This window comes from Prionailurus viverrinus, chromosome X (genome assembly GCF_022837055.1).
Source record: "Prionailurus viverrinus isolate Anna chromosome X, UM_Priviv_1.0, whole genome shotgun sequence".
In the NCBI taxonomy this organism is placed as follows: Eukaryota; Metazoa; Chordata; class Mammalia; order Carnivora; family Felidae; genus Prionailurus; species Prionailurus viverrinus.
Window position 1 is genome coordinate 29,816,683 of NC_062579.1, and position 12,750 is coordinate 29,829,432.

Consider the following 12,750-nt stretch of genomic DNA (forward strand, 5'->3'; position numbering starts at 1 on the left):
CCATAGTTAGAAAGGAATACATTTTGTAGGCAGTTTTTCTGGGAGAGAAGGTAGTGGCTTCGAAGGATTGTCTGATGCTCCTTCACCACTGGATGCAATGTTTTACACCACTGTGTCTGGAAGACTGAAGGGCACGCTTATTCGGCCCATTGAAATGGTGAATCCTGGGTACATGACTTTACACTTGTACTTTGAAAAGCATCTCTGTGGTCTGGTTATTTTTAAGTGACCGGAAACGCTGGTCCTTTGAGGAATTAGGCGTTCCCCAGGCCCACAAAATAGAGAGTGGGATGTAAAGGCATCTGGGCCCCATTGGTTGCAGTTTTTCAAAGGGATGCGATCCGAAGCTGGGGACAAGGGCTCTAGGACCCAGAGGCTGAGCGCGGGGCCAGCTGGGCCCGCCGCAGCCGTTGGGGCTGCGGCAACAGCGGTCTTGGGACGCGAGTTCGCGGCTAGCCTGAGGTCGGTCGCCGCAGAGACGCAGCGGGCACCGCGACGCGCGGGCGGCGCACCGTGCGCGTGGGCGTGTCTCAGCGGGGCCGCGCTCCCCGCCCCACCCCGGCCCGGCCCTTCGCCCCCAGGCCCAGCTCCAGCGCCCCGGCCTCTGGGCCAGCCCCGTGCCCTCGGCGGGCTGCGCGGAGCGCGGGAGAGTTGGGGGCCGGGCATATGTCCGGAGCCCCTCGGGCAACCGCCGCCGCCGCTACTGCGTCCGCTGCCGGTGCGCGCCGCTGACGCGCGGAGATGAAATTCCCGGGCTCCGTGCTGGCGTCCGTGTTCCTGTTCGTGGCCGAGACGACGGCGGCGCTGTACCTGAGCAGCACCTATCGCTCGGGCGGGGACGGCATGTGGCAGGCGCTGACGCTGCTTTTCTCGCTGCTGCCCTGCGCACTCGTGCAGCTCACGCTCCTCTTCGTGCACCGCGACTTCAGCCGCGACCGCCCGCTGGTGCTGCTGCTGCACCTGCTGCAACTCGGGCCGCTCTTCAGGTGCGTGCGTGCGGGTCCCCGGCCCCCTCCCCCACTGCCCTGGCGGAGGGGGCGGCCTTCCGGGAGGAGCGGGTGGCTGGACCCGGCGCCGGGCCCAGGCCGGCCGGCCCTGCTCCTGGGCCCCACAGTTCCAGTCACGCGAATGCGACGGGATCCGGGGAGAGTGGGAATAAAGCTGGGGCGGACCGCGTTCCTGTTAGGTTCTCGCCTAGGGCATTGCCAATATTCAACTGCACTTGACCAACAGAAATGGCAATTGCATGTGGTTGGACCTCATGAAATGCAAGCCTTCTCTGGGGTCGGGTGGGCTCTGGCAGGATTGGCTTGTGTCGTGACAAACCCTTGAGAAGTGTGTGGGCCAAATCGCCTTTAGAGCAAAAAGCGTGTGCAGATTCTTTAATTTGCCAAACACGTGGAGTTTACTGTGTGCCAGGCACTGTTCTGAGCACTTTGCAAATATTAATCTACTTCTCATACCGAGTTCTAGAAATCCACGCATCGTTCTCTTGGTGTAGAAACGTACAGGGTTGTAGACATGCCTTCCGGCCTTGCCTAACTTAAAACACAGTCGTTGAAGCTGGAACATAGTGTGTCATGAAGACAGAAAGTTGCAGTGCGTTAAGAAAAACTATTAGTGACATTTCTGGAAATTAATTTTTATTAACACAGAGCAAGTAGACTGCATGGTAATGAGGTAGACTCTGGCAGATCTAAGGACCATGAAGAGAGTTTAAAATGTGTTTTGACGGCTTTCAACCCTGTAGGAAACGCAAAACAAAGGATTTTTATCTGGATTAGAAAGCAGTTTCTAAGACTGAATTTAGACACAGGTGATAAAGGAATTGGAAGAGCTAGAAAGGCCACAGCTCAGCTACCAGAAAATTCAGCTAGCCAGGAACCTTTCCTACCAGGCACTATCTCCCCACCCCCACCCCACCCCCAACACACACATAGACAAAAAAAAAAGTCCAGTGGCAAGATAGATTTCAGAGAGCCCTATTATAAAACTTCGCACCTCGTATTAAATACAGCTATCCCCACCGACACTCAACGATACTGACTTGGGGTTCACACACAATCAGGACAAACTTGGTTAACAAGTTTCCCAGCTTCCAGAAGCCACAGAATCCTAGAAGGGAAGAGAAACCGGTACATAAGCAGGACTAAGGCGTTGCTACTGCCATCTAAGAGCAAGAGAAGGGTTGCCGGGTGGTGGGAAAGGGGAGAGAGAGAGAGAGAGAGAGAGGGAGAGGGAGAGAGAGGAGAATTTTTAAAGTCGTGCCGTTTGGAGCCATTTAGTGAGGAATTAGTCGTCTCTGGCCAAGTAGGCTACAGCATCCTGACTATAATCCTGCTCAGTAAAATCAATGGGATCTGATTTTGGGCAAGGCACTCATCATTTATTAACCTCACCTGGGAAAAGAAAACTCACTGCTCACGTTTAAATGAAGTGACAGATAAAGGGGGACTGATGTTTCTCAGGGCTCCTTGTGCTGAGTGGTTTGGTAGGTACTCATATCCCTCAGTACATTGAATCCTTACCTTGAAGTAGATGTCACTGTTCCCATTTTATAGATGAGGAAAATGACACCCCAGGCCACATTCACAAGGCTTCTTAGAAATGGAGCTTGGTTAATTATGTTCCCTGCTCTCTGTGAAAGAAAGCAGAAGATTGTGGAGTACGTTTTACCAGTAACTTCCATCTTAAATTAAGTAAGTTTGGTCATCTTGGCAAAATTAAAAAACACACAACCTAAATAGCTATCCGGGTGAGTGATCTCTACCATTACTGCCATTTAAAATATTTCTGAATACGAAGAGTGATCCAAGACAAAGCTAATGACATAATATGTATAAAAATAGGATGGCACATATAAACCTGAGCTCCAGGAAATATACCAGGTTGCAGAGAGTGGTAATTTCTGGATGATGCATTTATGGGTGGTTTTAATTTTCTCCTGAAAAATATAGAAAAGTGCATCATTTTTTTTTCATTTATTTTATACTTCTCTACATTTTTCAGGTTTTATAGTAAAAATATTTCACCTTTATTTAAAAAAAGTTTGGTGCTTTGAAGAGATAACTTCTCAGCTATATAAAAAGTTGCAACACCATAAAAAGACCTCTGTTGACAGAAAATTCTAAATGAGTCATTATCCTCTTGGGGGAAAAATAAAATAAAACAGAAAATAAAGCAATAAACAACCTCCTTCTAATCAGCAAGGACTCTCTCATTCTAATGCTGCTGATTTATTTCAAGGAGATCTTGGACCCATGATCCTAGAGCTGAGATACACAAAATGTGGTTCCAACCCTCTTAGCTTCCAGATTATGTGAAAAGCAATTTGCGGTTGTATATTAGCATGACTTAATATCTTATTGGGAGTTTTTCCTGCTGACAGTTTGATTCTTTTATAACTCCAAGATGTCAGCTTTACTTAAAGATCAAAATTATTTCCCCCAGAGACAAAGGAAAGTCATGGTATGTTTCTTTACCATCTTTATTGATTTGACTTAGTAATACTTTGAAATTGCTTTTGGAAAAATTAGCTCTGTTTATTTTTGGTTAGGTACTAACTAGACAAACTCAGGTTCTTTTCAGGTGAGATGTTTTTGAGTTCACTCAATCCCACGTTACACTGTAATGATCATGGGCTGAAGACTAAAAACTAGGCCCCGCTCCTTCTTTCCTTTAGAGAAGCACTAGGAGAGGACCATAGTTCATTTATCAGTCTTCTATTTAAAACTGTAGTTGCAGTTTGTCTGGTTGTTTCCTTATTAAGGCTGGGTTTGAATGATATGAGCAGTGAACAGTATCTTGAATTTCTTTTTTTATTTTAAGGGCAGTCTTTTGTGAATGATAAATAGATATTCTGGAAAACCAAAGCGGGGGGGGACTTCATAACAACAACAGAATTTATCATTCTTTTACAATTATGTTAATTTTATAAAATTATTTGGAGAAGGAATAAATATAAACAAGTTTCAAGTGCAAGCAGTTTTTCTCCATTTTTGTTTACTGGTAAAATGAGGGGAAAATGGTACATGAAAATCTGGGTTTATAAAAATGAAAGCTGTGAATTTCCAGTAATTTTGTATAGAACATTGCAAAATGATTCACCATAGTATTTCTTTCTGTAATAAGCTTTCACAAGACTTTATAAAATAATAGTCTAATTTTGAAGAACTTTTTTTTGTTTGCAAAGTGCTTTTACATACAGTATATAACTCCATCCACTGTAAAACCCTGTGACTTAATTGTCATTATCTTTTTTGTTACAGTTGAGACATTGAGGCTCAGGGAGATCATGCAAGTGGCTTTTCAAAGGTCACATGGCACTTTCTGTTTACCCAGTTTGATTCTTGTGTCACGTCATAGAGCATGTACGTGTAGGAAATAACGTGGTGTGTAGGAAATCATAGTCAGTATTTCTTTTGAAAACGTGTTTTTTATTAACTGCTTTAGGGGGTCTCCAGTACCACAGGTTATTTGCGCAGACACGAACAAGCATGGTTTCAGCTAAGGAATAAATTCCTTCCACTGTGATGCCTGAAAATGGGATAAAGTGAAAAAAATGGATTCGCCTACTGATTATCTACATTGTGGGCCTGCAGACTATGCCTCACAGGCCAAATCCCCCTACTGTCTCTTTTTGTAAATAAAGTTTTATTGGAACACAACCGTGCCCATTCATTTAACATATTGTGTATGGCCACTTTTGCACCACGGTGGCAGAGTTGAGTCGTTGCAATACAGACTGTGGCCTGCAAAGCCTAAAATATTTACTCTTTGTAAATACTTTACAGAAAATGTTTGCCAACTCTTGGTCTATATGATACTGAAAAGCAACCTTGAACAATTTCGATGAAAATACTTAATTTACAGCTGTATTTAGACCATCTCTCAAGCAAAAAAACAATTTCTTTTTGGAGTAATTAGATGAGCCTTGCAGAGTTCCAAGAAGAATGGTAGTTTGTTTCTTATCAGTTTTCTTAACCAGGTAGTGGCAAGTAGTGAAGTCTCAGCATCATATACAAATTTATCAAACACTTACTATGTGTTAAAAAAAAAGTCTGTGCTAAGATAAATGTAGTGATTGGAAAATACAGTGGGTTGTGAGGGTGTCCATCTGGGCTTCAGGGCCACCTCTGTGATTAGCCATTCTGGGACTTTCTGTTGTCTGCCAATGGATACACTAAGGTTTCAGTTTGTCAACAATTCTGCACCTGTTTTCTGTTTAAAACAGCACCCTCAGCATCAAGAGAATTGCTTTCTCCTCTGAACCTTCATTTTCATTCATTCACCTCTTAACATGTGCTGGTGTTTGGTTGGTTGTTTAGTGTTTAAAAATTCTAAGCTTGATTTTTTTCAGGTGAAACATATTCGTTGTTTAAAGGACAGAAGAGCAGAAAACAGATAAGCACAATTTACAAAAACCCTCTAATTTGCCTAAAGAGAACAATTTTTAACATTTTCCTGTATGTACTTACTAATATTTTTATAGTGGTAAGCTGGCAAACTCTTTCTTGGGGGGAAAAGCCCTGAATTGCAGTGTTTGCTGATTTCTGTGATGTAAATATTCCCATCATGGCCTATTTCAAGCTACTGGTTTTCTTTTTTAATGTTTATTTATATTTTGAGAGAGAGAGTGTGAGCAGGGAAGGGGCAGAGAGAGAGGGAGACAAAGAATCCGAAGCAGGCTCCAGGCTCCAAGCTGTCAGCACAGAGCCTGACGTGGGGCTCAAACCCACAAACCGTGAGATCGTGACCTGAGCTGAAGTTGGATGCTTAACCGACTGAGCCACCCAGCCAGCCCTCAAGCTACCAGTTTTTTAACAACAGGCTCACATGATTCCTAACCACTTAACAGTTTGTTGGGTCAGTATGAGCCAGTTCAAGCACTCTAGTGTGTATGTGTATGTGTGATTTATATATATTTTTTATATATGTAATTTTCTTTTTATAAAAAATGGAATTTTCTATATATATTCCATTCTAATTTACTCCTTTCACTTACCAAATATAGTAAACATTTTTATGCATTAGTACATGTATGTCTATACCATCAATTTTAAGGACTGGGTAATACTTCATTGAATACATGTATTATGACTTATTGAATTATTTTATTTGGGGACCCTTAGAGTATTCCCAGAACTGCCATTACAAATAATGCTATGATTCAAATTCTTGCATTAGGCTTTCTGAGTTAATTTATGAGAAATATTTTATAAACCGAAAGTGCTATATAAATATTAGTTGTATACATTATTATCCTTATTAATATATGTGCCATTTTGCATTTAGATTGTGAACACGTTGGAATGAGGCAGGGGTACCCCAGCTGTCTTTGCATTCCCCACAGCACTAGCAGAGTATGTCTGCATTCATCACATATTTGAGAATTAAGATGATGGTCAGTTTATTCTGTCTTCTCCTTGTTGTGTGAAGTTGCTAGGCCTCAAACAGTTCTCATAGATTGGAGGTTTTGCCCAGAGAAAATTCAGTTAGATTATCTGGACTTGAACTCATAACCTGAATTTCATTATTTTCAGTTGAACAAATTGGCCCAGGCCATTTTACCTGTTTTTATGTATTAAGGTGGCGGTGACCCCATTGGACAAAATGTAGCAGACAAACCTGCTTCCCCTGCTCCTTCATCCCTCCCCCCCTCCCCCCCTCCCCTCTCTCCCCTCCCTCTCCTCCATCTCTCTCCCTCCCTCTCCCCTCTCTCCCCTCCCTCTCCTCCATCTCTCTCCCTCCCTCCCCCCTCTCTCTCCCTCTCCCCGCTCTCTCTCCCTCTCCCCCCTCTCTCTCCCTCTCCCCCCTCTCCCTCCCTCTCCCCCCTCTCCCTCCCTCTCCCCCCTCTCCCTCCCTCTCCCCCCTCTCCCTCCCTCTCCCCCCTCTCCCTCCCTCTCCCCCCCCTCTCTCCCTCTCCCCCCTCTCTCTCCCTCTCCCCCCTCTCTCTCCCTCTCCCCCCTCTCTCTCCCTCTCCCCCCTCTCTCTCCCTCTCCCCCCTCTCTCTCCCTCTCCCCCCTCTCCCTCCCTCTCCCTCCCTCTCCCTCCCTCTCCCTCCCTCTTCCCCCTCTCCCTCCCTCTCCCTCCCTCTCCCTCCCTCTCCCTCCCTCTCCCTCCCTCTCCCCCCTCTCCCCCCCTCTCCCCCCTCTCCCTCCCTCTCCCCCCTCTCCCTCCCTCTCCCTCCCTCTCCCTCCCTCTCCCCCCTCTCCCCCCTCTCCCCCCTCTCCCCCCTCTCCCCCCTCTCCCCCTCTCTCCCCCCCTCTCTCCCCCCTCTCTCCCCCCCTCTCTCCCCCCCTCTCTCCCCCCTCTCTCCCCCCTCTCTCCCCACCCTCTCCCCCCCCTCCCCCCCTCTCCCTCTCTCCCCCCCTCTCTCCCCCCCTCTCTCCCCCCTCTCTCCCCCCCTCTCTCCCCTCTCTCTCCCCCCTCTCTCCCCCCCCTCCCCCTCTCTCCCCCCCTCTCTCCCCCCCCTCCCCCCCCTCTCTTTCCCTCTCCCCCTCCCCCTCTCTCTCTGTCTCCCTCTTCCCCCTCTCCCCCCCCCAAACAAACAGCTGTGCACCTTCTTTATCCCAGGAACTAATGAACAAAGGTAATGGTCATAAAATATGTCTACTTCATACTCACCAGAGAGGCTCTTGCACTTCCTTTCTTACGTCAAGTTTTATTATTTAAAATTATAAACATATTCTTGTTGCCATAGTTGCCTCGGGTGAGAGTACAAAGTTAACAGCATTCAGTAAAATAGATGAAGCCATAAAATCTTTCGGCAGCATTATAAGGTGGTTATAGAAATGCGTGTTTGGAGAAAAAAACATCCTTTAGCAATTTTTAAACCTAAGGCCACAAGCATTTTTCTTATTCCTGAGAAAAACCCATTTTCTTTAGCATTTTATTATGAAGATTTTGAAATATACAGAAGACAACTTGAAAGCATTGTACCGTGAACACCCAAGTACTCACCACCTAGGTTCTACAGTTAACATTTTGCTTCACACATCCATCCATTCTTCGATCGAGTCATCAATCCATTTGCACACACGCGTGTGTGTGTGCGCGTGTGTGCGCACTTCGAAATAAATCACACATCAGATTGGTATCCATATCATTACCTAGAGGGGAAAATCTAATCTTAGAAGCCAGGTACTCAGTCTAGAAGGGTGACTTTTTAAGGCTCCATCCCTAGGGCAGGCTTATTCCATAAGTAAGTAAATACTTATTCCGTAAGTAAGGGGGACAGACCTCCAGGAATGATTGACTTTAGTCATGTCCCATAAAGGTTTATGAGAGCAGAGAGCTAGGTAGTATATTGCAGTCTTTTAGGGAAGTGCTAGATGGCAAGCAGCTTTGTGCTAGGGGATCTCCCAACCATAGCTACTGCCTTAACGGAGGCAATAAGGGGCATCTACTGGATGTGGAAATATACATACACACACACACACACACACACACACACACATACATATATGTATATACACACACATACACAAACATACATGCCCATATACTGTATTGTTTCCGTAATAGTGTGGCAAAGTAAGTATTACCTCTTCCCCCTCTCTCTCCCTTTATAATTGAGAGGAAGGATTCAAGGGTTAAAGGAATTGCCCAGGGCTGCACAGCTAGTAAGGGTCATGAAGGAAAATAGAACATTCTTCTCTGGCTCTGGAGCCCAGCTCCTACTTGGTTTCCTTGCCTCACTGGCCTTTGGTGTCATCTCTCAATTAGGTTCACACTCATTTCCAGTTGACCTGCTGGAGGGCCACAAGAGGACTGCCTGCTTGCTTAGAACTCCTTGGAGTGGATGATTCTAGAGAAGGGGATATCCTTCAGAGTAGCCAAGTCAAAGCCTTGAGAATCTCAGCAGGGTAGCTGAGAAAAGACAGAATCCTGTCTGTCTCTGATTATCGTGACTTGATGATTTGTTTCCAGGTGTTTTGAAGTCTTCTGCATCTATTGTCAATCAAGCCACATTGAAGAGCCTTATGTCAGCATCACCAAGAAGCGACAGATGCCCAAAAATGGCTTCTCAGAAGAAATCGAGAAAGAAGTGGGCCAGGCAGAGGGCAAGCTCTTCACCCACCGATCTGCATTCAGCCGAGCATCAGTGATCCAGGCTTTCCTGGGCTCTGCTCCCCAGCTGACTCTGCAGCTGTATATAAGCACCCTGCAGCAGCACATAACTATTGGAAGATGTATGTATATATATTTTTTTATTTCTGCCTGCATTTGGTGATCAAAGTGGGAGGTAAAACACAAAGTTTATTTTGTTTCAGGTGAAATTCAGGTGAATGCACATGCATGTGCATTAAATTCTGAGTCTGTGTTCCAATTACTAAGCTCAAAACTTAGTTAAAATAATAAGTGTTTATTTTGCTTATGACTCTGCAATTTGCACAGGGCCCAGAAGGGCTCACCTGTGCTCCACTGTACATTAGTTAGGGTGGCTCAAAGATGAGGGGCTAGAATCCATCGAGGGCTCATTCACTCACATTACTTATGGTTGATGCTGACTGTTGCTGAGAGCCTCAGATCTTGTCCATTTCATCTATCCATGTGGGCTAGTTTGGGCCTCCTCACAGCATGGTGGCTGCTTTCAAGGTCAGTGTCCTGGGAGTGAGAAAGGGCAGGTGAAAGAGAATCACTTTTTGTGATTCCACCCTTGGGAGTCATGTGACATTACTTCAACTATGTTTTCTTTGTTGAAGCAGACAGGCATCCCATCGAAGTCCAAAGGAAGGGGAGGGGAGGAAACTTTGGTTCTCGATGGAGAATGGTAGAGTTCTAGAAATTCATTGCTATGACCATTTTGGAAAAATACAGCTTGCTGCTGGCTGAAAATAACACCTGCCAGAATCTGGGCCTCCTTGGATTTTGCCTCTGTCATTCAGTGATGGTTATAAACCAGCTGAGACCCTTGGTTGTAAGAACTTTGTGATAAATGATGGATTCAAGAGCACTCTGTTATCTTAAAGTTGTAATACGTATCTCAGCATTTAAATGAACACAGTTATCTAACCTTTGGACTATTCTCACATTATCAAATTGAGGGCAGGTTTTGGTTGAGCCAGATTTAAATTTTTTTTAACATTTATTTATTATTGAGAGACAGAGAAACAGCATGAGCATGGAAGGGGCAGAGAGCAGGAGAGAGACAGAATCTGAAGCAGGCTCCAGGCTCTGAGCTGTCAGTGCAGAGCCCAACGCGGGGCTCGAACTCACAAACCCTGAGATCATGACCTGAGCTGAAGTCAGACACTTAACTGACTGAGCCACCCGGGCGCCCCAGGTTGAACCAGATTTTAAGAAAACCTCTACACGCCTAAGACACAAGTGAAAAACTTTGATATGCGGAGGGGAAATAACTCCTCCCAAATATTAATATTATAGGTAAATGAAAACCAGGTTTCTGGTAAATTTTACTATATAGATAAGCAAAAATGAGTTAAAAGCCTTAATAAGCTGAAAAAATACGTATTTACGGTAACACTGAAATTGAAATTTTAAAAAATAAATCACTTACTAATTTTACTTCCTTAAGCATTAACTTCTTTCTGCCTGTATTCTAGGCTAGATGGTAAAATGGCTTAATTTATGGCTGGGTCACAGGGTATTTGCATATCAAAGCTGTCTCCCTTATGTAGGTTACCTCAGTGTGACTATGATTCTTAAGACATATCAGGCCCTTAAGTTGAGGTTTTGAACCTTGGTATATTAACATTTATGTGTAGCCCCCCATAGCTCCAGATGGACAGTAGGTACTCAATAAATTTAGCAGCATCCTTTCTCTAAAGACTTATACCTAGAACGGGCATTGACCAAGGTGAGTCCTCTACGTGCCCCTATACCCTTTTCCCAGTTCATTGTTTCTCTGTGTGACAGGGACACAGCAAGAAACCAGATGTGGTGATGGCCTATTTGATTTTTACAGGTAGATCCAGTATTTTTCCTCAGGGTTTTGAAAATGAAGATTGTCTTTGTTGACCTAAAGGGGCAAGCTCAAAATCATAAATATGAGTTTATTTGGGAATAGCCAAGGAACTATAATTTGGGACACACAAACTATAGCAAGCGACAGGCAAGTCTGCCCGAGTAGGCTGTATTTCTGGGCAGGGAATGTAAAGAGGGGAGAGTTCACTTGGAATCTGTTAAAATCAAAACAAGTAGAGACCAGCGTTAAAAATTACCCAGGCAGACAAAACCAGTCCAGCCATACAAACAAAGCACACCTCAGGTCATTTTGCAAGACCAGGTGACCTGGGTCCTATCTTGTTCATGCCTCTGGAAACCATAAACAGAACTTTCCAAGGCTGATATGAAGCAACCCCTGATGACTTCTCTATCATTTAGGAAAATTCCAATATTACCAATTTTTTTTTTTGTTTTGTGAACCAGGCATTTACGGGAAAGCAGTCTGTCAGTCCTTAATTTTGTTTTCCTTAGGGCACATGCGTGAGATTCTCCACTTTGTATCCTCTGACTGTTTTCAGTTGAAGTTTTTTCACATTTCCCCTGTTTGGTCAAGATCTTTCACAGAAAATGTTACTGATCAGTTATGTCCTTCAGGTGTATTTGTTACCCTTTGTCAACAGTATAGTTCTTTATGGGTGGATTGTATGGAGCTGAGGAGAGTTGCCCTCAGGGGGCTTTTCCCATGGAGCTGAGGACCGTCCCCCATTGTTTTTCCTCACAGAGCTGAGGAGGACCCCATCCTCAGGTGTCTCGTCCCACGGAGGAAGGAAATGGTAGGGAATTTCAGTGGCCTCATTTGAACAGTAAGAGGATTGAAAAAGGAAGGAATCTCCATTCTGTCCCTTTAAGGTGAATGGTTTAGTTTCTATGGTCATTTGAGTTTCAGGAAAAGCTTTTTGAAAGGAAAAGAATTGTATTTTGTACATACATTTGGGAAGAAGACATTTTCTTATTAATACAAAAACAGTAGAAATTTAATTAAAAAGATTAAACTGAGGACAAAAAACCCAATGACAGCTAGCGATTGAAATGCACTTCTCAGTTTCCCCAACTACCTATATTTAATAGATCTAAAATGTCCTGAGTTCCGGGAGGTTGGCCAGCTTCGGCTAGCAGCTTGATAATGTCCTTCATTATTTTTAGTTCTTGTGTTATTTTCCCTGACTTACTGACATAAAGACAACATTCTTCTCCAAGTAGGACACAGGTTTCCCCTGCTGAGTAATGAGGAGGCTTAGGGCCCTGTGGTTTTGTAGAATTACTTCCGCAAGGGTATCCATTTGGGTCTGTTGCTATATTCAAAAGCTTGGACAGAAGCATTAAAAGTGGTGGGCATGACTGTAGAAAGATTGCGAATTGTTTTGTTTTGTTTTGTTTTGTTTTAATTTTGCTACTTCAACCCAAGGAAGAAAGTCTCTGGAGAAATCATGCCAAAACCTTTTCTGTCCACTGTAGGGTCATATGTAGGCATCCAGCAATAATTATAACCTTTCCAGTTCTGACATATCCTTTAAAGTTGATAAGAGAAAGATCCTACATTAGGTATATAAGCAGTAGAGGGAAGAGTTTCTCTGATTTTGGTATCAAGGGTAAGGCAGCAATCCCTTCCAATTGAGGGTAGGTGTAGACTATGTTTCTTCCACATAAAAAGAAATACCCAATGTCTTCTAAGGATAAGGCATAATTGGGTCCTTTTGCCCAGATTCTTTCCCTGGTATGAAAGAAAAGATCTCAGGATCAGAAATAATCATTTATACAGAGCACATGATAATCTGTTTT

At 44.2% G+C, this 12,750-nt stretch overlaps 1 protein-coding gene across 1 annotated transcript in view; it reads left to right on the forward strand.

The window, feature by feature from the left end:
• The first annotated feature begins 434 nt into the window (after positions 1 to 434).
• The window catches only part of XK (X-linked Kx blood group antigen, Kell and VPS13A binding protein), a 53,469-nt gene continuing 41,153 nt past the window's right edge, over positions 435 to 12,750 (forward strand). Inside the window, exons 1-2 of the mRNA XM_047843843.1 lie at positions 435 to 986; positions 8,932 to 9,194. Coding sequence (XP_047699799.1) covers positions 742 to 986; positions 8,932 to 9,194 — 508 coding nt within the window. The 5' untranslated portion in view covers positions 435 to 741. The remainder of the gene's footprint in view (positions 987 to 8,931; positions 9,195 to 12,750) is intronic.